This window comes from Mobula birostris, chromosome 17 (genome assembly GCF_030028105.1).
Source record: "Mobula birostris isolate sMobBir1 chromosome 17, sMobBir1.hap1, whole genome shotgun sequence".
NCBI lineage: Eukaryota > Metazoa > Chordata > Chondrichthyes > Myliobatiformes > Myliobatidae > Mobula > Mobula birostris.
This window is the reverse complement of record NC_092386.1, coordinates 35026776-35051901: the sequence shown is the minus strand read 5'-3', so window position 1 is coordinate 35051901 and position 25126 is coordinate 35026776. Positions and strand designations below refer to the sequence as shown.

Genomic DNA, 25126 nt, shown 5'->3' with positions numbered 1-25126 from the left:
AGGAGCCTGAGTCTGAGGCCCAGTACCAAACTTGAAGTACTTCTCTTCATCGGACCATGATAGCCACAAGGCCTAGCATCTAATGGGCATCACAAATCTTAAATGCAGTCAAAGCAATAAAACTGGACAAATGGGCACTTTGGTGGTGCGACACTATTACAGCCTGGTGCATGGGAGTCCTGGCGCCCTCTGTAATGCGTGGGTTTTTCCTGGGTGCTTTGGTTTCCTCCCACGGTCCAAAGACATACGAGGTAGGTTTATCGATCATCGTAAATTGTCCCGTGATTGGGTTAGGACTAAATTTGGCTTGTCGGGTGCTGCTGGCTCGAAGTCAGGAAGGGTTTATTCCATGCTGTATCACTGAATGAATGAACAGACAAGTCAAATAATATTCAATCTAACAAGCACTACAAATTGTTTTAATACTGAAATTTCTCCAATATTAGAGTAAACCTGGGGCCAAAAGATCGTTAGTTTGTTTTTGTAGTATTCACAGAGTTTGATGGTGTTCACCATACAAGTACTCAAATAGCACCTTAGAATACATATTAATGCAAAGAAAGGTAAACCACTAACCACTAATAAGTTATATTGAACGTTAACCCTTTGGCCTCCTTGAGACCCAAATATGCCTTTGTGTTCAGACAAACATTCTGGAGTGAAATGGTGGAAAACTATAGGATATTAGAACATGGTAGAGGATGCTAAAGAGAATGACTAAGTAGTAGAAGCAAAATAACCACTCCCAGAGGTAACACCGATTCATCAGGTGGTGCTTAACGATCCTGTCCAAGACCAATATCTTCATAATTATTACCTATCCGGGGAGCTGGTTAAGAATGGAGAATGTTCCGGAGACAGGAATGAAATTCCACCTTTCTGGAACTTGGCTCAAATGTGAAGCATATAATCCAAAAGTTGATATTTCATTGATAAATTTATTTTTTAAGAGAAATCATAATTGTTATATTTTATATCAAGACGCTTTTTAATTTCAGTCACACAAGTCACACCAGTCAAAGAATCCTTTATGAAGAGACTGAGTATGAGAATGAAGCAATTGTTACCCTTCAGACAATTAACTACGCAGAACAGAAATGATCCAACCTTGAATGAAGGTAGTAATATACAGTGCATGATGGTCATATATTATTTTAACTATCAGTCTGCTTAATTTGCCATTCAGACAATGAATGAAGAAGAACCTTAAATGGTGCAGCCAGAATTTCTGGAGAAGAGCACATGAAGGAATATACAATACTTTTACTTAGCCTTCCCAGTACAATCTCCAAATCAGGGTATCTTTGACCAAGTTGATGATGGAGAGAAATGGGAGAGCTGGGATCCAAGTGAACAGAGCAAACAACAGTAACTATGTAATTAAAACACTGGAAAATTGATTGATGAGCTTAGTAGAAAAGTAACTTGAAGAAATGAATTCAACATTAGTTTGAGTTGAATAAAGTGTAAAGAAATAGAACATTGGAGTAAAAGAGAAAGAGAAATAAAATATAACAAGAGAGGAATTTGATTGTTTTTAAAACATCAATAGAGTGACATTGCTTGCCAATATTTTGACATAAAATTCTGTCTAAGTGTGCTTTGATTGAATGGACATTACGGCGTATGTCATCCACAGAGGATTCATTAAGGTGATATTTCCAGCTATGAAAACAGCATTTCTTGGTATCTTTATTTTGGTATCTTCACCAGTGAGGTCTCACTTTAAGTATTGTGAACAGTTTTGGGCTCCTCATCTAAGAAAAGATGTGCTGGCATCAGAGAGGATCCAGAGGAGGTTCACAAGGATGATTCCAGGAATGAAAAGTTTATCATACGAGGAACATTTGATGGCTCTGGGCCTGTACTCGCTGGAATTTAGAAGGATGGGTGGGGGGGGAAATCTCATTGAAGCCTTTCAAATGTTGAAAGGCTTGGACAGAGTAGATGTGGAAAAGATGTTTCCCATGATGGGGGAGACAAGGACAAGAGGGCACTGCCTAAGGATAGAGGGGCATCCATTTAAAACAGAGATGTAGAGAAATTTCTTTAGCCAGAGGGTAGTGAATTTGTGGAATTTGTTACCACAGGCAGATGCAGAGGCTAGGTCGTTGGCTGTATTTAAGATGGAGATTGATAGGTTCTTGTTTGGCCACAGCATCAAAGGTTACGGTGGGGGAGGGGGGGGAAGGCTGGGGAGTGAGGCTGAGGAGTGGGAAATAGGATCAGCTGTGATTGAGTGGTGGAGCAGACTCAATGGGCCAAATGGCCTGATTCTGCTCCTATGTCTTATGGTCTTATTTGGAAGTTGCTTTTATTTTGTAAATATTCCTTCATCTGCTTCATATTTTTAGACGATTTAAAAATTTTATGGCATTTCTGCAGAATGATCCTATCAGACATTTGTACTCCTAATGAACTGACATTTTCTGAACATAAGGATTAATTTTTAAAACTATTTAAATATATTTTAGTAGCTCTGACCATCAGATATTAAAATCTCATTGAAAAAGCCTTTAAGAAGTAATTATAATAATATTAGTAAATAAAGATAAGCAATAAATATTGAGCAGATGAGCTGAAGAATCCATGAAAGTGAATCCATATGTTTTGGGACTGTGTTGGGTTGAGTGATGTTACCCACTCTGGTTCAAGAGCCTGATAGTTGAGGGGTAATAACCGTTCCTGAACTAGATGTTGTGAGTGCTGAGGCTCCTCTGTCTTCTTCCTGATGGCAGCAGCGAGAAGAGGGTGTGGTCGAGATGGTGGGGGTCCTTGGTGATGGATGCTGCTTTCCTGTGAATGCACTCCTTGTAGATGGGCTCAATTGTGGGGAGGACTTTACCTGCTTTGGCCTGGGCTATATCCACTACCTGTGTCACTGCCAATACTATCTTTTGAAATACAGGCTTCCCACTCTTTCCCTGTATATTTTCAGTTCCTCATTTGTATGTTTATCCTCAAGAATAAAACACCCTCTACATTATCCTTAGAAATAAAGTACTGTCTTGAAACCACTGTGCAAAAGTGGTTACTTTTATTTGTTCTGACAGCTCTCCACAGACCTGATTTTTTTTCAGTAAACATTAGGAATATTGATGAGAGCACTTTATTTCTAAATGTTTCAGACAATCTAAATTATTTATTTGCTGTAGGGATGTACATTTAAACTTTCCTTTGACTCTTCTTCCTCTCAAACTCTAATTAATGTTTTAAGAAATCACAATTGTGGTTACTTATTCCTCAAATAATATTGTCCTGGATTAAATATGCGTTTTCCCTTCTTTCTGCTAACTGGTTCATCTTCTGTGATGTTGCATATGGCAAACTGGTAATTCCCCAACAACTTTCAATTCCCTGGCCCTCTCTATTTTCATCATGGATGTCAAGTCCCTATACACTTCTCTCCCCCTCCAAGAGGCCTTAAAACTTTCTGCTTCTTTCTCAACAAAAGACACAACCTGTTCCACTCCATCATTACTCTCCTCCATCTCACAGAACTGGTCTACACCCTCAACAATTTCTCCTTTGGCACCTCACACTTTCTCCAAACTCAAGGGGTAGCCATGCCCCCTACTTGTACCTGCCTTTTTATTAGTTATGTGGAACAGTCCCATGTTCCAAGCCTTTCCTGGTATGCTCCCCAACCCTTTTTGTGCTATATTGATGACTATATTGGTGCTGCTTCAGGCACCCATGCTGAGTTCATCAACTTTGCCTCCAACTCTCACCCTGCCCTTAAATTAATTTGGTCCATTTCTGACCCCCTCTCTCTCCCCTTTCATGATTTCTCTGTCTCCATCAATGGAAAGAATCCACCTGCTGATATTTTTTATAAACCTAATGATTCCCACGGTTTTCCTGACTATATCTCTTTCCACCATGTCTCCTGTAAAAATACTATTCCCTTTTCTCAGTCTCCACTGTATCTGACCCCAGGACATGAAATTCCTTTCCAGGACATAAGAGATGTCCTCCTTCCTCAAAGAACGGGGTTTCCCTTCTTCTACCATTGATGCTGCCCTCACACTCATCTCCTCCATTTCCCAGATATCAGCGTTCACCCCATCTTCCTGCACCTTAACCGGGATAGAGTTCTTCTTGTCCTCACCTATAACCCCATGAGCCTCTGCATCCAACACATAATTTTCCATGACTTCAACCATCTTCAATGGGATCCTACCACCAAACACATCTTTACTTTCCCCCCCCTCCACTCTCCACTTCCCATAGGAATCACTCCACCGTGATTCTGTTGTCAATTCATCCCTCCACATTGATCTCCCTCCCTTCCGGCTCATACCCCTGCTAGTGAGAGAAATTCTACACCTGCCCATTCAGCTCCTCCCACACCTCCATTCAAGGCTCCAAACTGTCCTTTTAGGTGAGGCAACACTTCAGCTATGAATCTGTTGGGGCTGCCTATTGTATCCGCTGCTTCTGGTATGGTCTCCGCTACAGGGGAGAAACTAGAAGTAAATTGGAGCACCACGTTGTCGAGCACCTCCAATCCATCTGCCAAAAGTGGAACTTCCTGGTGGCCAACCATTTTAATTCCTACACCCATTCCCGTTCCAACATGTCAGTCCCTGACCTCCCCTTTTCTTTCTTTTCTGTTTTCGTTTTCATCTTCATTATATTTTTCTGTTGCTTCTTGGGTGGGAGATATTTGCTGTGAAGGTAATGTGTGGAAGGAACAGCAATCATCAGTTGTCTCTGGTTCCTGTTACTGAAAGTGTAACCTTCAATTGGAATTTCCTTCCCTTATCATACATTAATTTATTTTTTACCCTTGCATCCCGTATTGACCAGGATTTCTCTCAATCCTTTTTCACCAAGCACAGATTCTCATTCTTTATTTATTACTTCCCTTAGAAGCTACCAGATCAAAAATTTCATCATCCCTCCTCTTTGCTCTCTTATTTCTTATTGACTGTTGCTAAAGAGATTAAAGGTTACTTTATCTGTGGCTTATCCAACCAGCAGGATTAGAAATGGTGTCAAAAAAGGCTTTGAAATGATCACACGTAAACAATGCACGTAACATTAACCTAACTGGATCGACAGGAGCTGCATCAAATCAATGAAGCTGGGCTCAGAGTAATTATTAAAATAATCACAATGGATAAAGCTTTTTTCCAATTATATGGCTGTTTGATGTTGTAGTATTCATAACTTTGGCCATTCTGCCAATGTTATGAATAAGAGAGTAGATGCAGAAGTGAGTGCTGTGTTCAGGTTTTGTTCTGACTTATATTCATCTTGTGTACTTCAACCAAAGTCATCCTCACTTCCTTTTCATTATGGAAGAAAAGGGAAAGAATTGAAGCAACCTCTGAAGACCATACGCCTGAGTCGAAGGCTTACATTCCATACGAATGTGCCAGGTTTCACATTGCCAAGGTAAAAGAAACACATTACTCAACTTTGTTACATTTTACCTGGGATTCAATAACATATCAAAGTATTGGTACCATTTCAGATTGATGTTGATTTTAAAACAATGATTGACAGTGGTTAATAACTTAAGAAAGTATTTTTGTTAAATTGATTAATTAAATAATCTGTCATTGTCGCAAGATCCTTGCTATACATCAACCCATCCATCAGAAACTGCAACTTAATAAGTTGTGTTCCATTTATGAAGTGACAGCAAAAGCCCCTTCATTTTTTTCTTATCTTCAGGTAGTAGAAGATATGCATCAATTGAGAAACAAGTATATACAGCACATTTGTGAAATTGAGGAAAGTTTACACACGCCAGAAAACAAAAAGAAGGTACAAAATGCAAAGTTGATATCGCTCTTAGAACTGAAATATTTCTGACTAACATATATTGTAGAATTCACTGTGATTTATGCAACTTCTAAGCATTATTATAGAATTTACCATTCCTGATGCATGGTAGTGGTCATTTTGCATTACTGCAAAGAAATATTTTGTATTCTGTTTTTACAAAATGCTGAGAGTTTAGAATTAAATTTTGGGCTCATTGAATAATTTGTTTTACCTGACTCGCAGGAACAAAGCATCCTAAAGCTTCAAAAACAACACAGTGATAAGATGACCGTTTTTAAAGAAGTTCTGAAAGCATATCAAGAGCACATAAAAAAGAACAACAAATATTGGGAAGATCTGGTGCAGGTAAAATATTTGAAAAATACAGATCTGTAAATTTAGGTCCCAAAAAAAAACAACGACCTTGCCCAATGATTTATTCATAGTGCAAGCAAATTTTTAATTAAAAAATCTATTGTAAAATGCAACTGAGTATTCAGCGCACAGAAAATGCATTTAAGGAAATTTGGTGCAGGTCTTTCTTGTGGATAGAGGAGACCTCTGGCCATGTCGGGTGAGAACATTTAGCACGTAATGGATAGTTTGAAGTCAAGCACAAAATTATGCCCAGATAAAACTCTAGCTTAAATCTTGCACATTAATACAGGGTTGAGGCCTACAATTCAGTGCTAGGTGTAGGTGGTCTGATCTTTGTCTACTGTTAGAATACCAAGGACCAAGTAGGTCCTTCTTAAGTGGTTTTCTAAGCATTTGATCTCACCAGGAGTTTGTTGCTTATGTCCCTATGCCTCACACCCATTGTTCTTCAAATTCTGATCAATCAACTATCTGCCTATATTCTGTATCTGTCCTTCTGACCTACGTGCACTTGTAACTTCAGTTGCAATTTCCTGCCTTTGTCATACATTCACGTTCTTAGGATGAGAGTCGACTTCACTACGATGTATAAGATTATGAGAAGCGTAGATGAAGTGGGCACCCAGTAACTTTTCCCCAGGGTGTCAATGGTCAATACCAGAGGACACCTGTTTAAGGTGTGAGGAAGAAGGTTCAGGGGAAACATCAAAAGTAGTTTTTTTTACACAGAGATTGATATATGCTTGGAACACACTGCCAGAAGTGCTGGTAGAGGCTGTTGAAGTAGATAATAGGGACATTTAACAGATAGGCATATAGATGTAAGAAAAATGGAGGGTTAGGGTTAGATTTTAGTTTAGGAGAGAAGTGTTAAATTGATCATTGAAACAACACACATCAAAGTTGCTGGTGAACGCAGCAGGCCAGGCAGCATCTGTAGGAAGAGGTGCAGTCGACGTTTCAGGCCGAGACCCTTCGTCAGGACTAAATAAATTGATCATTGAGTATGTTTATATAAGTTGGTGCAATTTATCTGCTGAATTGTCCGCACTGTGCTGCACTATGTTCTAAGTAAAATACAGACCTAAACCATGACCCCGGTCAAGTTAGTCCCATGACTTTGGCATGATATTTATTGCTGCCATTCTTGACCCGATCCACTTTCCTAACTATCCTGGTCCTGATGTTTTATCCCAGACCTGGCCTCACTGTCGCTACCGCTATTCTGCTTTGACCAACCCCATTAATACCTCTGTGATGGCTTAATTATTCCTACATTGCATTATGTAATTTGAAGCCCCACTGAAATTTATCCGGTTGCAGCATAGTGGCCTCACGCAAGACATGGAACTTGTGAGTGATAGAATTTTGATTCAACTTGGCTTCACAAATATTGACATTGGCACTTGTCCTGGACTGCATTCAAATGTTTTTGATTGCATCTTACTATTTCCAGCACTGGATCACTTAACATATATAGAATTGTGATTCTTTGTTATAACTTTAAGGGAAGTATGCTTTACAAAATCTATCACTCCATAATATTCAATTAAAGGCCATAATAAAATGTTCTACGTGATGTCATTGGTTTAAACCTCTGCTGAGATCATTTTGAAAATGTGTAGCTATTTAAAAGAGTTAATTACAAATTGATAGTCTTTTTACAAATTTTCCCTCTTTTAACAGCGTTTTTGCCTACACAAAACAATAAATCTTTTATGAGTCCAGCTGTAGAAAGTTTATACCAGGGGTCCCCAACCTTTTTTGCAGTGCGGACCGGTTTCATGTTGACAATATTCTTGCGGACCGGCAGACCGGCCGAGCGGGGGGGGGGGGGGGGGCGCGGGGGGTGCAGAATGGTTGCCAACGGACAAGAGTAGCAGTCAAATACATTGCGCTTATCCAGGAAAGACTACAATGACCATGAGGCCTTGCGCGGGAACCAGTGCGCATGCGCGCTCCTGTCAATTATTCTACAAATCGTTTTTGGCGATTCTGTTCGGGGGCGGGAGTGGTGTTAATCACGACCGGAATATCGGTGGTAAGTGGCTAATACACCCAATTTCGTTTCTAAAAGGCTTTATCTAACGAATTTTATATTAAACACACAGGGCATTTTCCTCGCATGAATATAAGACCATAAGACAAAGGAGCAGAAGTCGGCCATTTGGCCCATCGAGTCTGCTCCGCCATTTTATCATGAGCTGATCCATTTTATCCTATTTAGTCCCACTGCCCCGCCTTCTCACCATAACCTTTGATGCCCTGGCTACTCAGATACCTATCAATCTCTGCCTTAAATACACCCAATGACTTGGCCTCCACTGCCACCTGTGGCAACAAATTCCAGAGATTCACCACCTTCTGACTAAAAAATTTTTTTCGCATTTCTGTTCTGAAAGGGCGCCCTTCAATCCTGAAGTCATGCCCTCTCGTACTAGACGCCCCCATCATGGGAAACAACTTTGCCACATCCACTCTGTCCATGCCTTTTAACATTCAAAATGTTTCTATGAGGGCTCCCCTCATTCTTCTAAACTCCAAGGAATACAGTCCAGGAGCGGACAAACGTTCCTCATATGTTAACCCTCTCATTCCCGGAATCATTCTAGTGAATCTTCTCTGTACCCTCTCCAACGTCAGCACATCCTTTCTTAAATAAGGAGACCAAAACTGCCCACAGTACTCCAAGTGAGGTCTCACCAGCACCTTATAGAGCCTAAACATCACATCCCTGCTCCTATACTCTATTCCTCTAGAAATGAATGCCAACATTGCATTCGCCTTCTTCACTACCGACTCAACCTGGAGGTTAACTTTAAGGGAATCCTGTACGAGGACTCCCAAGTCCCGTTGCATCTCAGAACTTTGAATTCTTTCCCCATTTAAATAATAGTCTACCCGTTTATTTTTTCTGCCAAAGTGCATAACCATACACTTTCCAACATTGTACTTCATTTGCCACTTCTCTGCCCATTCTTCCAATCTATCCAAGTCTCTCTGCAGACTTTCTGTTTCCTCAGCACTACCGGCCCCTCCACCTATCTTCGTATCGTCAGCAAACTTAGCCACAAAGCCATCTATTCCATAATCCAAATCGTTGATGTACAATATAAAAAGAAGCGGCCCCAACACTGATCCCTGTGGAACACCACTGGTAACCGGCAGCCAATATAGCGATAAGTCAATTATCAGGGGAGGACAGGGGAGCTTGAAGTAAGTGTTGAACGAACTTCCAGTAGAAGTGTCAGAAGCAGGTTCGATATTATCATTGAAAGTTAAATTGAATAGGTATATGGACAGGAAAGTAATGGAGGGTTATTGGCTGAGTGCAGGTCGGTGGGACAAGGTGAGAGTAACGTTCGGCACGGACTAGAAGGACAGAGGTGGCCTGTTTCCGTGCTGTAATTGTTATATGGTTATATGTCAATAGCATCATAACATTTTAAGTAATGTTTGGATATTAAACACAGTGCATATTTTCCCCGTATGAACTTATAAAATCATTGCAACGCACCAATATCGCTGAATCAGTGGGAGCCCTGGGCTTGCTTTCCTGCAACAAGACGGTCCTATCGAGGGGTGATGGGGGACAGCGATACTCGAAGGGGGTTCCTTATGTCCAGTCTAATCCGCAATTTAGTTTTTGTTACATTCATCACGGAGATATGTTGGAAATGGAAGCAATGTTCTCAGTGCTTCCGTGGCTATCTCAGGATATTGAGCCTTGACTTTGATCCGGAATGCCGACAGAGATGTTATGTCAAACAGACTTTTCAGCCCTCCGTCATTTGCAAGCTCAAGGAGTTGATCTCCTTCCCGCGCTGAAATGGATGACGCGCGGGTAATGGCTCAACAGTGCGTGACAGGGAATGAGGAAAGGTGCAGCTGACTCATATCGCCAAATCATATCGTTTCCTTGCGGCCCGGTAGCGCATGCTCTGCAGCCCGGTGGTTGGGGACCGCTGATTTATACCATAAAACAATAAGATATAGGAGCAGAATTAGGCCATTTGGCCTATTGTGTCTGCTCTGCCATTTTATTATGGCTGATCCATTTTCCCCCTCAGTTCTAATCTCCTGCCTTCTCCCTGTATCCCTTCATGCCCCGACCTAATCAAGAATCTACTGTATCAAATTCTGTCTTAAATATACTGAATAGCTCAGCTTCCACAGTCGCCTGTGGCAACGAATTCTACAGATTCACCAGTTTAGTAGTAATATTTTGCACAAATTGCTACACATCTTTTAAAATGAAAGTTACTTTGAACTTTTTGCAGCAAATCTATCTATGGTCCTTACAAAAGATTGACACCTTTCTGGTATTCCTACTTGCACTGCATTCATCAGGTTCTGGAAAAGTAGGATCCTTCAGTGTTTCGCCAATTGTATGATAACACCCAGACCAGTAATAAGTAAACTGATGACTTCCCAGTCACCCTGTTTATTCCAAATGGGTCAGCTGAACATTCTGGGCACATTTAGCCAAGACACATCTTTGAAATGTTTCTGCTGCAAAGCTGACTTTGATCATAAAACTAAAATATATTTATTAATCTGCTGTTTTATTGAATAATTCTAGCATTTAAAGAACAAAAATAACCAACTTATCCAAGAAAAGATCCAAGCTAAGCAAGAACTTGAAAAATGGGAATATCAAAAGGTAAAATATGCTTGAAAGCTATTGCAGTGTCAAGCAGAGAATTACAATTTACTACTTACCTTTTATCAAGCTCCTACCACACGCAGACCTTAAGCACAAAATCAAAATCCAATAAAAGTCATTTTCCAATTTTCTCATTCCTGTTCTTACTTATATGATTTGTTGACCAATTGAGGGACAAAGGAACTGGGGAATTCAATGATATTGTTGACATCAGGGATAATAAAACATGTTAAATCTATCACTCTTGATGGATGGATGAATGAATAAGGAACTCGTTTGCAGTTGGCTGAATAAAATCTGAAAGAAATATATTGACTGATTTAAATAGAAATCTCTCCTTACCTATATTCCGACACCTGACTTGTCCCATTAATCTCAAAGCAAGTTCTCTGCATGCACCAGGTTAACCTGGTTTATATTTAATGAGGAGATTACTGAGCCTGAAAGTTGGGAAATTTGTGGAAGATGGTACCTCTCTATTACATTCAAAGGGCTGGAGAACATACTAGAATATTTTTGTGGAGCAAGAAAAAAAATCACATCTCTTAAATTCTGTTTTACATTATATATGCATTGTTAATATTTCTTGATGTGAAATACTCTTCTGCTAATTATTGAATTCACTTTAAGAAACAATCAGATAGTTTTGGAACTTTTTGCATATGATATCACAATCGTAACAATGAATTAAAATTATTACCTGTTTTATACTTTAATTATGCATGATTCAAATTGCATACTGAAGTACTCATAAGCAAAGTAATTATTTCAATTCCTTCTTAAATCAAAATATTAGGAAGTACTTTTTGCTTTTACAGACGAAAATTTTAGAAGGATTTTCTCAAAAGATTGATCTGTTACACACTCATCAGATTTCAAGTAAGTATCAATTGGCGTTAGAAAACAAAGCAAAATGATTTTTTTAATATAATGAACAACCCCATTCTCAAATAGATGATATACATCTGTGTCAAAAAGGTTAATCCCACAACATATTCCAAAGATATGTATGTGTATTTTCAAAATAGATTTAAATATTTAAAATGATACATTATGATATATATAGACTTAATTACTGTTGCAATTATATTTTGACAGGAAGAAAAATCTTTACAAAAATTCTTTGTGATTAATCATATCCAGCATACACTCATTCCTGTTTTATAATAATTAGCAAATGTAATTTTTGTTTGGCAAACTAGTTGCATTATTTAGTCCTTAATTATGTTAGTTAGAATGCATGAATGGCCATGGCTATCTGGCTATCAGTGTCCTTTGTTCTTTTTTAGTCTACATCTAGCTAAGATTGAAAATTGGCAAACAATTCCTTTTTAATTGTTGCTTAATACATCACCATACATAATGGTTTTGAGGACGGCAGTGATCTCAGAATTTAAATCGAGATTTTCATCTTCTATCTTCAGTTCTGTACTTGGTAGCCTGTGTCACCCATACCTTTGACTACCTCTCCATACAACTACCTCTCTTGCCACAAAGATCACAGGAAGTATTATGCAAAACTGTCACTACAACCATCCTAAATAATCTCAAATAACCTTTTCAAATAACTGTACTCATTAGCTCAAAATGGAATATGACAAATGTCACAGGAATACTGACAATAAATAAATGGGAAATGTTGGAAGTCGTAGGTTTAATACCCTGGATTTCATCATGTTGAGGATATTAACAGACCAATAAGAAATTTGTGGCAGGATTTGCTTTCTTCTATCTTTCATTAATTAAATTAATATTCCCCTGCATTTTCAATACTCTCTTAAAATGGCTAGGTCTGGTGCGACCATTTTAAAATATTCAGCATGTAGACTCTTTTGTCTTACTTTGTACTGGGTTCTATGTATATTTTGAAATGAGCTGACAGCAATCTGGTGCTCACCATGGAAATACATATTATATCCTCAGGGACTTAGAATATGGATTCATGAGTAGTTATGTTACTTTTCCTTTTGAATAAATGATGTCTGACTTTCATTTACAAAATTGTATTGGAGCTGTCAAAGAACTTCATATGACTAGATCAGAGTTGGAAAGAGTACAAGAAATGCTAAAACTACAAGAAGAAATTGTCACTGAGAAACAAGAAAAAAATTGTCTGCAAGCAACCTCAGAAATCAAAATATCTGATGATCCAGATTTTGAGGTACAGGAGAACTGTTCCCAGGAGGTTCATGAACAGAGGCAAAACCTAAAGGTAAATGTGACTGATAGTTTCTTCCTTACTACACACATAATCCTCTTCATTTCAGTTATTTATCTGAACCCTGAAATTTTATGGGTTTTTGAGTGAAATTTCAGTGTTTTTATATTTATAAAACTGCAAAACACATGAATTTTAGAGTCTAAGACCATTTTAGCTCATTTAAAATACGATGCATTAATAATGTAAGCTCTAATTAAGAGACAGGTCATCATCACAATGTTGAAAACTACAATGGAAACTATAGATGCACAATAAAATCATACTATCTTGGACATGTTCAACAGGTCAATCAGAATTTGTAAAGAGGAAAAAGAGTCAATGTTTCAAGATGATAAACTTTCATCAGAAGATGACTGATCTGATATCTTAACAAAAGAGAAATATGGATCTGAACTATTGACTATTTCATTCTCACGAGTGCTTCATTGTTTGCCATGTATTTCAGCTTTTTTGTTTAATTTCTTATTTCCAACAAGTCCATTTTATTTAATACAAATGTGCAGTGCCGGTCTAGTACATCCCTCCATTTAATTCTTTTGCTTTTTTACCCTGAAGAATAACCCTGGTACTGACAAATTTTTGCACAATGATATGCTTTCCGACTTCAATCTTAAACAGAGTCAGAGTATCAGACATAAAGGCCAACCAGGCAGGATCTGCAGGCCAGCTTATCTAACTTGCACTACAAATTGGTTGTGTGGACAACAAAGTAATAACTATGGTGTAGCATTTGTACAAATGTCCTTTAAGACTCATTACACAGAGGGAAGCAGTAATTTGATTTGCTTCTTAAATGGAGCAGAAAAAAAATGCTTTACGATTCTGCTTCCTGCCAGAGCTGGGGAACTGGTTAGTAATTGGGATTCATTAACGTTTGCTGATTAACAATTGCAAGTCTAAACATCAATCCAAGCCAGCACACTGGTTAACTTCTGTTCAGCTTACAGGCATCACATGCCTGATGAAAAGGTAAAGCTGAATAGATACAGAAATTTTAAACAAGATGCTACTCTTTTTTCCTGCATGCTATTGAAAATGCTGCTATCTGTAAGATGTCTGTATGTTCTCCTTGTGGCTGCATGGGTTTCCTCTGGGTGCTCCGGTTTCCACCCACAGTCCAAAGATGTATTGGTTAGTAGGTTAATTCGTCATTGAAAATTGCCCCGTGATTAGGCTGGGGTTAAATCGGGAGTTACTGGGCAGTGCAGCTTGAAAGGCCAGAAGGGCCCATTACGCACAGAATCTCAATAAATAAATAAAATTTAAACTCACTTACATGCTTTATTAATGTTATCAAGTTTGTCTTGCTTCAACAAACCCAATGGAGAACTGTTAAAATCAAATAAATTTTTTCTGGTAATGAGTTCGATTGCAAATGATAATCATATGAGAGAATCTCGCTATCAAATTCAAGAACAACTTTACACTCTATCCTTCCACGATGTCTAAACTTGCTTTCCTCTGTAGAATTGTGTAAACAGATTGGGAGAAACAGAACACACTGGAAACGAAAAATGGGCTACTGTCATAGAACTACCAGAAGAAACTCAAGAGAAGGAAGTCTATTCCAGTCCTTCAGAGGTAGGGTAGTAATGCAGAATGTAATAGGAAACCAGTGCTGTACTAACCATTACTTTGAACTGACCTGAAACTGTGCAGAAATAAAATATAACTGATAATAAATCTTTGACAATTTAAACACTAACATTGATTCCTATCCTGTACATTTGAGACCATTGTTAAATTTTGCAAAGAGAAATAATATTTTTCTGTAAGAAATAAATGAATAAATGAATAAATGAAAGTTGAGCTCTCGTGCATACTTCATGTCTCATCAGTTAATGTTATCTTCCTTTAAGACCTTCAGACTAAAAATTATGGAGAGGTCCAACACTGTCTAGGGGATATTTAGACACAAGACTTTCTGAATATGGAGATAAAATATATTCAGCTATATATTTGGCACTCATTCTGCCAGTCAATAAAATTGTGGCTCGTCCTCTATGAAGCCTAGTCCTAATGAATGATCTTGGCCCGAAACGTCAACTGATTCCTTTCCCTGGAGGCTGCCTGGTCTGCTGAATTCTTTAAGCATTTCGCATGTATTACTCTGTATTTCCAGTCTGCTAATAATCCACTATTTTGTTCACTTTCCCTACATTCCCTTTTCAGAATGCAGATCCCACTGGTGAATTATAGAATGATAGAATTTCACAGGATGGAAATGACCATTGTGAATAGGATTTTAAAAGATATTGGTCAGACCACACTTGGAGTATCATGAGCAGTTTTGAGTACCTATTTATGAAAGGATGTGCAGTCATTAGAGACAGAGAACTTTCACAAGAATGATCCCAGGAATTAAAGGATTAACCTATGAGGAGCGTTTGATGGCTTTGAGCCTGTACTCACTGGAATTCAGAAGGACGAGGGGGGAATCTCATGTTTTCTTTAGTGGGGGAGTCTAGTACCAGAGGCACAGCCTCAGAATAGAAGGATGCCCTTTTAGAACAGAGATGAGGAGGAATTTCATTTGCCAGAGGGTGGCGAATCTGTGGAATTCATTATCACAGATAGTAGCTATGGAGGCCAAATCATTTGGGAATATTTAAAGCAGAGGTTGATAGGTTCTTCATTAGTCAGAGTGTCAAAGATTACTGGGAGATGGCAGGAGAATGGAGTTGAGAGGGATAATAAATCAGCTATGTAGCAGGCATGATGGGCTGAATGGCCTAATTCTGTTCCTATGGTCTAGTACAGCCTAATGTATCCAATTAGGCTAAATTATTTCAAATTAATCCCACTCCTCAGCTTTAGGTCTGTAACTCCATTGAATAATATTGTATCTGTAATGTCTACTGGGGAACTGCTGTTGGTTGAGCTGTGGGGAAGATAATTTGAGTCACTGGATCAAGCAATTGTAGCAAAATAAACTGGAGTTTCTGATATCTTCCATTATAATCTCATTCAATTCTGGACAGAATTAGGAAGAAACATTTGCTCCAATAGCTCTTCCAAAATAAACAAGGTGTAGTGCCTCAATGGAAGTAGCAGATATTTACTATAAATATGTTTGGGAATGCATCAACTAGTGGGATTTTCTCAGTTTGAAGCTGAAATGTCCACGCATAGCTCTGAATAAACATTCTTTATTTAGAACAAATGCTTGAGGGAGCCCCGCACCATAGAATGGATACTTTTGCTTGGGACTTGATCCTTTTTTCAAGAAGACAGTCCCATGTCCAGCCCAGTTTTTGGGCCGCCAGTAGTAGTATTTGCTGTATATCAAACTAAGATGCTCTAGAAGAAGCAATGTGACTTAATCAGCCTGATTCTACACTTGAGTCCATGCATTAGATCTGCAAACCTCTATGCTTCAAACCCTTTAAAGATAAATGTGAACCAATAATTGGAATAAGGTATACATATATTTAAATACATAATATTGAATCTGTTAATGACTAGAAGCAACTTTGCCTGAGAATCAATGGCAGACTCTTGGATAGGGCTTTAGAGCTGACGGCAGCTAATGTACTTGTGCAATGATGTGAATACGCAGTGACAATATTGACACTTACCATACACTTGTTAGGGCATTAACTTACAATATCTACCCTAATCATCTTTCCCATCAATAATTCCACCCCTTAACTGGAATTAGTTTTGTGCATTCCATTAATGAGCACTTAGTGCATTCTTATTGTTATCTTTTTACTATAGAAATGATGACCATTTATGTGATAATGTGTTACAGGCTTCTAAGGAATATTTTCAGGAAAAGGCATGCATGATACTTCCTAGTTCGAGCAAGAGAGAGGATAACTCACCAGCTACTGATCAGACTAAAATTGCAGAAGCTCAGATGATTCTGGAGAAGCTGAAACAGACTCTAAGTAAAAAGGAAGAAGAAATTACTGAGCTTTTGAAAGATAAAAATCAGCCAGATAATCATTTTAGAACATGGACTAAAAACCAGCTTGTCCACAGTGACCCATCAAACATATTTCTGTTGAAGAAAATTTTAGAAAAGGTGAGAATTTTTAAAATCATTGCATTTTATAGAGGTGAATATAATACATCGCAAATTCAGTTTTTTAGCAATTCTTAAAACTAGTTTTAGTCCGACTCAGATATTTGTTAATTTCCGTACTAACTTTTGAGTCAGGTAGTTGAACTCAATTGTAGACAATAGCCATTTAGTGGAATTAATGAGCAAATATTTTAATGTCTAAGGTTTTTTTGCATAATGCAAAATAAAAAGATTATTTGTGTTTTGAAGTTGGTCTTATCTGAGCAATGGGAAATCCTTACATGTTCCAAATCAAGTGGTGATGGGCAAGCTGCACAACAATAAAGTGATCGCACTTGCAACTCCTGTTTCCATAGTTGTGTCTATGGTTGTGCTTTTCATTTATTCACAGGATGTAGGCTTGCAATACGGTATTTTTTTGCTGCTTCTTAATTCCCCTGAACTAAGCAAACATTTGAAATTCAAGCCTCAGTGGAGTTGCATATAGGGCAAGCTGACTACTGAAATAAGATTTCTTTTGTCTTAGACGTTGCTAAATTAGTTGGGTAAAATCAATGGTGGTAAATCCTTCTGTTTGAAAGTATCCAGATGCCTTTCTGTCTGATTGGTTGTCTATCATATCCGACGATGACAGATTTGTGCAGTTCTTTTGTGTGTGCGTAGGTGGCTACTGAGCCCAAGATGTGAGCAATAAAGATGTCCACAGTAAGATCATGAAAACTGTGTTGGATCTGGAAGTGGAGCCACTGCTATTGCTTCCCTTCTTTGTCGGGCAGCGATTAGTACTGCTCAGCCTATCTCCTCCAGGGTTTTGGGAGTGGTTCTAACCAAGGTTTGTCAGCTGCTCCTGTTTTGTGCACTCTGTGTTCCAGCCAATTTGGTCCAAACCCAGCTTGTGCGATGTTAGTTTTCATGCAGTCTTTGAACCTCTTACGGGGTTCAATTCCCCTTTTCCTCTTGCCCAGCAGAAGCTTGCCGTTTTGTAGGTGCTTGGAGATTCAGGAATCCTTCATGCATATGATAAGTCTTGTCCGCCGAAGCTGTGATTTTAGAATCATGGCCTCACCGCTTGTGGTTCTTGCCCTGTCGAGGACCTCTACTGATGCCAAGTATCCCATATGAAAATGAACTTGCAGAAACTGGGAAGCATCAGAACAGTCAAGAGAAAATCTGCAGAAACCGGAAATCAAAGCACTACACAGAAAATGCTGGAGAAACAGCAGGCTAGGCGGCATCTGTGGAGGAGAGTAAAGGGTCAACTTTTTGGGCCAAGACCCTTCATCAGGACTAGAGAAAAGAGAATGGAAGTCTGAATTAGAAGCTGTGGGGGATAAAAGGAAGAAATACTAGGTAGTAGGTGATAGGTGGAACCGGGAGGGGGGAGGGGTGAAGTAAAGAGCTGGGAAGTCAATTGGTGAAAGAGATAAAGGGCTGGAGAAGGAGGAATCTGATAGGAGAGGACAGAAGGCCATGGAAGGAAGGTCAAAACAGTTATCTATTTAATGTATTTTCACAGATTATTGATGTCATATTTGTCCTCTGTTAGGAGCATAAAAAATCAAACCTTGACACTAAGAAGCCCTTGTCAGCTATCAATGCAATGCCTGCTGGAAGTTCTGTGGCAGGTCATAATTTACAACAGGAAATCACCCTTTCATAGAGTTTTTCATGAACTGTATTGTATGGAAATGTCAGACAACTGCAAGTAAGTTCGTATTCTCCCATGTATGCAGCACAGAATGAAAATTCAGTAGCTACAATTCTGCTGTTTGGCAATATCCGCTCCTTTTTGGTGGAAGCCCATATCATGATAAATGAATCTCAAGACTTCAGATTCAAATCAGGACAAAGTGATGAGGGAAGGATGAAATCAGTAGTGATAAATATCTGCTCAGATTGGTTTCAACAGCTACGAACCTAACAAGCATCTTGGCTCACTCTGGCACCTAGACCTGGCTTCAGAATCTCACCTGTTAAAAGCAGTGATGTCTGCCTTATCATTATACATCATCATACAAATTCCTATTTTGTAAGTGTTGGTACAGACTCTGGATTCTCAGAAGCAGAATCAGGTTTAATATCATTGGCATATGTCGTGAAAATTGTTAACTTTGTGGCAGCAGTACAATGCAACCTATGATAATAGAGAGAAAAAAGAAAACTCTGAATTACAGTAAGTACATAGATAATAAAGTATATAGATATTAATTAAAAAAGTAGTGTGAAAAAAAGGAAATAATGTAAGTAGTGAGGTAGCGTTCATGGGTTCAGTGTGTTCTGACACGCACCCAACCATGCCAGCTTCCAGGGATTAGACACTCCAACTCTCCAGAATATGGATAGCTGACGCAGCCCCTTTAAAGATTCAGGACTGTCCCGCTAGTTGGCAATCATGTTTCACACGCCAAGAGTTGAGTATTTAAAGAGCACCTGAATGGAGCCTCAGTGATCAATTGTAAGCCCAACCAGAGATATCGTCTAGCAATTTGTTTTGTGCTCAGTTCTCAATCCAGTTTTATTCCGTGTCTCGATCCTAGCCTCGGATACTCCATCATTTTGGGTCCAAACCATCCTTGTCAAGGAGCCTCGTCACACAGTGTCCATTCAGAAATCGGATGGCAGAGGGGCAGATGTTGTTCCTGAATTGTTGAGCATGTGCCTTCAGGTTTCTGTACCTCCTTCCTGATGGTAGCAACACATATGAAATGCTGAAGAAACTCAGTAGGTCAGGCAGCATCTATGGAGGGAAATGTTACTTCTGTAGTTAGCTACAGTATATTCTACAACTTACTGGAGGAATATAACAGGACCAGGCTCTCTAGGTGCTGTACATTTCAGGAGCAACTTGATAATATAATTCATTCAGGAATGCCTCAGTGATGGAGCCAGATTTCAGATCAAGAAAGTGGCACAGAGTGCTCTCACAGCAGCAGAGACGGTGACTGGAGCACCAAGTTTAATTGTCATGAAGTTTCTGCAAAATTAGTCATTTTGCTCCTTGGGGTTGGATTGGGGACATCAGAAGAACCTCTTTTGCCTAGTCTGCTCAGTCTAACCACTGTGACAATGAATGCAGGTAGATGGTTAAACTTTTGCATCATATCACTACATTTTCTGGTGTGCTTGGGGCCAATAAGTGAACTCATGTGGGAATATATACAGTATTTGAGCAAATAAATCCTAGGATTACTGAAGTAGAAAGGAATAACATATTTGGAAAGTTGCTAATTGTATGTTTATGGGTTTATACTGGAAGCTGCTAGTCTTGTATATTGTATTGTCAGTGAATGTCTGCCCCTGGTCTGTTCATGCTTCTAAGTTCCACTATGAGTGTCTATGCTATGATGGTTGCATTTTACCAACAGCAGTGGCCCTCCACTTTACAGAACAGAAAAAAAGCTGTATTAATTACAGGAGAAGCCATAAGTGATTTATGGACTTATTTAGAAACACAACTGAACTTTTTAGCGTTTTTAGTGTTTTATATTACCATAATTCTCAAAAGTAATATAAAACCATCGAAATACAATCTGCCTTTTCCAGCCTTGTAAAGCTGAGAATGTTCACACATTTAGATTATAGACAGCATTGGTAGTTTTGGGAGAAAGAAGGCAATATGAGAGGCAGAGCCCAAATGCAAGAACGGATTAGATTTGTTTAATGGTATATTCAGCAGGGTATAATACAGTTCCTTATCTTCATGACATTTGCAGAGTTAACAGCATACAGTACAAGGAAATAATAAATACAACAACAGATTCAAGATTCAATATTGTTTAATGTTATTTCCTGTACGCCAGTGTAAAGGAGAACAAAATAATTGTTACTCTGGATACGATGCAGCACAAAAAATACATAACAAGGTGAAAAAAACACAATTAATATAAACACATAAGATAGGTTATATCCATAGATTGATCATACATCCGTAAAGTGATGCTAGACACAGAAATGTCTCTACATAAAATGGCTGACGGGAAATGATAAAAATAGTCATAGTTTGGGACGTGGAGAGGTAGGTTATTTGGTAGAGGTGTCAATCAAAGTTCAAAATAAAGTTATTATCAAGCATTCACAGTAAATACAAGGAACATGTTGAAACAATTAAAGACCACACCCAATAGGATGGACAAACAACCAATGTGCAAAAGACAATACACAGTACAAATAAAGGAAGAAATAATAATAAATAAATATCAAGAATATGAGATGAAAAGTCCTTGAAAGAGAGTTCATAGCCTGTGGGAACAGTTCACTGATGGGGCAGGTGAAGATGAGTGAAGTTATCCCGTCTGCTGTTTGAGGGGTAATAACTGTTCCTGAACTTGATGGCGTGAGTCCTGAGGCCCCTATACCTTCTTCCTGATGGCAGCAGCAGGAAGAGAGCATAGCCAGGATGGTGGTGTGTTCTCTGATGATGGATACTGATTTACTGCAACAGCGCTCCTTGTAGTTGTGCTCCGTGGCATAAAGGGCTTTACCCATGACAGACTGGGACTTGATGACGTTGAGTGAGAGGTTGTTGTTGTTGCACCACTCTGCCAGATTTTCAATCTTCCTCCTTTATGCTTATTCTTCACCACCTTTGATTCGGACAATGACAGTGGTGTCATCAGCAAACTTAAATATGGCATTGGAGCTGTGCTTAGCCCCACAGTCATAAGTATAAAGTGAGTAGAGCAGGGGAGTTAAGCACGAAGCTTGGTAGTGCACCTGTGCTGATGGATTTCATGCAGGAGATGTTGTTGCCAGTCCGAACTGACTGGGGTCTTCAAGTGAGGAAATCCAGAATCTAATTGCACAGGGAGGTATTGAGGCCAAGGTCTTGAAGCTTATTGATTAGTTCCTAGGGGCTGATAGTATTGATGCCGAGCTGTAGTCAAAGAAGAGCATCCTGATGTGTGCATCTTCGCAGTCAGAATGTTCCGGGTTTGAGTGAAGAGCCAATGGGATGGCATTTGCTGTTGACCCATTGTGACAGTAGGCAAATTGGAGTGGATTCTCAGACACCAGCTGACAAGTTTCATCACCAGTCTCTCAAAGCAATTTACCACAGTAGATGTAAGTGCTTCTGGACCATAGACATTGAGGCACTATTCTTCTTAAGCACTGGTATAATTGAAGCCTGCTTGAAACAGGGGTGTACATCAGATTGCTGAAGTGAGATGTTAAAGATATTGGTGAACACTCCAGCCAGTTGTTCGGCACAGGTCAATACTTGACCCGGTACTCATCTGTGCTGGATGCTTTCCATGGGTTCAACCTCCTGAAGGAAGCTGTCACATCGGCCTCAGAGACTGAAATCACCAGGTCACCAGGACTGTGGAAGCTTGCAGATGCCTTGATGGTCAAAGCAAACATTAAAGGCATTAATCTCATCTGAGAACCAAGCTTTGTTGTTGCCTACGTTTCACTTTGTGGGAGGTGATAGCATTCAATCTCTGCTGCAGCTGTTGAGCATCCTTTAGTGATGCATGTTTGGTCTGGAATTGCCACTTCCCATGTATACTATACCCCTTTCTCACTATACCTCTTGCCCATCCTCTGGGTTTTCCCCTCTCCCCCTTTTCTTTTTCCCTAGGCCTCCTGTCCCATGATCCTTTCAAATCCCTTTTGCCAATCAACTGTCCAGCTCTTGGCTCCATCCCTCCCCCTCCCATCTTCTCCTATCATTTTGGATCTTCTCCCTCCCCCCCTCCCACTTTCAAATCTCTTACTAGCTCTTCCTTCAGTTAGTCCTGACGAAGGGTCTCGGCCCGAAACGTCAACTGTACCTCTTCCTAGAGATGCTGCCTGGCCTGCTGTGTTTACCAGCAACTTTGATGTGTGTTACTTCCCATGTGAGATGTCTTTCCAGACATAGCTGGACCTCTTATACTTTACTTGCCCCTTATCAGCCTTGCCTGGGTGTGAAAAATTATAGCTAGGTGGGAATATAGAGAGCTGAGGTTACATCAGATAAGCCATGGTCTTTCAATAGCAGAACAGGAATAGCAGGTTGAGTAACCTGCTGCTCCTAATTTACATGTCTGAATGTGCTTAATGCCTGCTCTTATTAGCAGACAAAATTGAGACCAGTTCCAAAAAGCTGATTTATCATTGAGAAAAATACTAAAACATTGCAGAAAGTATTATATTTATTTGAATTTGGGATAGGTAGTTTAGTCAAAATCCAGTTTGCCTAATGAAGGCTTTGGAATAAAATTTAGAAAAGACATTTGAATCATGCATTTATTACTGAAACAAATGTTGATTTTATTTTTTTATATATCCAATGTTACATCCTTTATATAACCTGTGGTTGCTTTCTATTTCCTGCCAGTTTCATTCTGTTTATAGTGAAGTTCCTGAAGCACGGCAATTTATTGACTACCTCTTAAATGAGAATAATGGGAAGGTAATAACAGCCAAGGAAACTTTGAAAAGACTACAACAAAACGTGATTGACTCCAAACAAGTCATGGGGGGAAATCCTACAGATCTTAACAGGTACACAGAATAGATGGTTTTGCAGTTGCAATAAAAGGTCATTGACCTGAAATGCTAATTATGTTTCCATAACTTGAAAAGTGATTTAAGCACCTTTTTTGTGGTTTCATCCATATTATTTTGTTTCAGGAAAGATTATTATAAACTACCTACCCCTGAAATTTCTTCCCAGATTATAACATTAAATATATTGTACAGGAATTTTAGTCCATTGTGTGGACACGTGGCCAAGTGGTTAAGGCATTGGACTAGCGACCTGAAGGTCGTGAGTTCGAGCCCCAGCCGAGGCAACGTGTTGTGTCCTTGAGCAAGGCACTTAATCACACATTGCCCTGCGACGACACTGGTGCCAAGCTGTATGGGTCCTAATGCCCTTCCCTTGGACAACATTGGTGTCGTGGAGAGGGGAGACTTGCAGCATGGGCAACTGCTGGTCTTCCATACAACCTTGCCCAGGCCTGCGCCCTGGAGAGTGAAGACTTTCCAAGCGCAGATCCATGGTCTCGCAAGACTAACGGATGCCTATAAGTCCATTGTTTTCAGCCTTCAAAATTCATCCCATTGAAGTATGGAATTATATAGATCGTTGATAAATTTCTAGGCATCTGTGGTTACATTAGACACCTATGATTAATGTTCATACTTCCTTTTATTGAGACTTCCTTCAGGCTCATATCAGCCATGCATTTCTCCATGAGTCGCTGAAATGTGTTTGGTGCATTTGTAATACCCTGCGGCATCCTATTGAATTCATACAATCCAAGAGTACACACTAAGGCAGCTTTAAGCTGGTCAGCTTATTCAACTTCTATCTGGTACTCTCCAGACACCATATAGATGTACAGTACCGAGGGTTTGGTTTAACTCTTGGCTGTTTGTCAGGGGTTGTGTGCAGTTTTGGGCCCCCTATCTTAGAAAGGATGTACTGATGTTGGAGAGAGTTCAGAGAAGATTTATGAGGATGATTCCTGGAATGCAGGGGCTAACATATGAGGAGCATTTGTCGGCTTTTGGACTGTATTCATTAGAGTATAGAAGAATGAGAGGGGACCTCATGGAAACATTTTGAATGTTGAAAGGGTTGGACAGAGTAGATGTGGAAAGGTTGTTTTCCTTGGTGGGTGAGTCCAGGACAAGAGGCCATAGTCTTAAAATTAGAGGTACCCAGTTAAAACAGAGATAAGGAGAAATTTTTTTAGCCAGAGGGTCGTGGATTTGTAGAATTCGTTGCCACATACAGCTGTGGAGGCCCGATCATTGAGGGTGTTTAAGGAGGAGATTGACAGGTATCTAATTGGTCAGGGTATCAAGGGATATGGGGAAAAAGCCAAAAATTGGAACTAGATGGGTGAATAGTTTAGCTCATGGGGGAGCTGCGGAGCAGACTCGATGGGCCGAATGGCCTACTTCTGCTCCTTTGTCTTGTGATCTTGTGGACTCTTGGTTAACTTTGTGTCAGCCTTTCCTTTTAGTGGCTTACCACTTGTTGTCTTGGAGCTCGCTTTTACCTTCTGCTGTTCCATAGCTTGTAGAGTAGCTAGTTGACTTTGAAGTTCAGCATTTT

At 39.4% G+C, this 25126-nt stretch overlaps 1 protein-coding gene across 2 annotated transcripts in view; it reads left to right on the top strand.

The window, feature by feature from the left end:
* LOC140211606 (uncharacterized) overlaps positions 1-25126 on the top strand; it is a 112300-nt gene that overhangs the window by 76445 nt on the left and 10729 nt on the right. For both annotated transcript variants that reach the window (XM_072281508.1, XM_072281507.1), the window contains exons 5-14: positions 999-1118; positions 5282-5403; positions 5686-5778; positions 6022-6144; positions 10739-10819; positions 11641-11701; positions 12835-13034; positions 14511-14624; positions 16798-17073; positions 23396-23562. In XM_072281508.1, the coding sequence (XP_072137609.1) occupies positions 999-1118; positions 5282-5403; positions 5686-5778; positions 6022-6144; positions 10739-10819; positions 11641-11701; positions 12835-13034; positions 14511-14624; positions 16798-17073; positions 23396-23562 (1357 nt within the window). The remainder of the gene's footprint in view (positions 1-998; positions 1119-5281; positions 5404-5685; positions 5779-6021; positions 6145-10738; positions 10820-11640; positions 11702-12834; positions 13035-14510; positions 14625-16797; positions 17074-23395; positions 23563-25126) is intronic.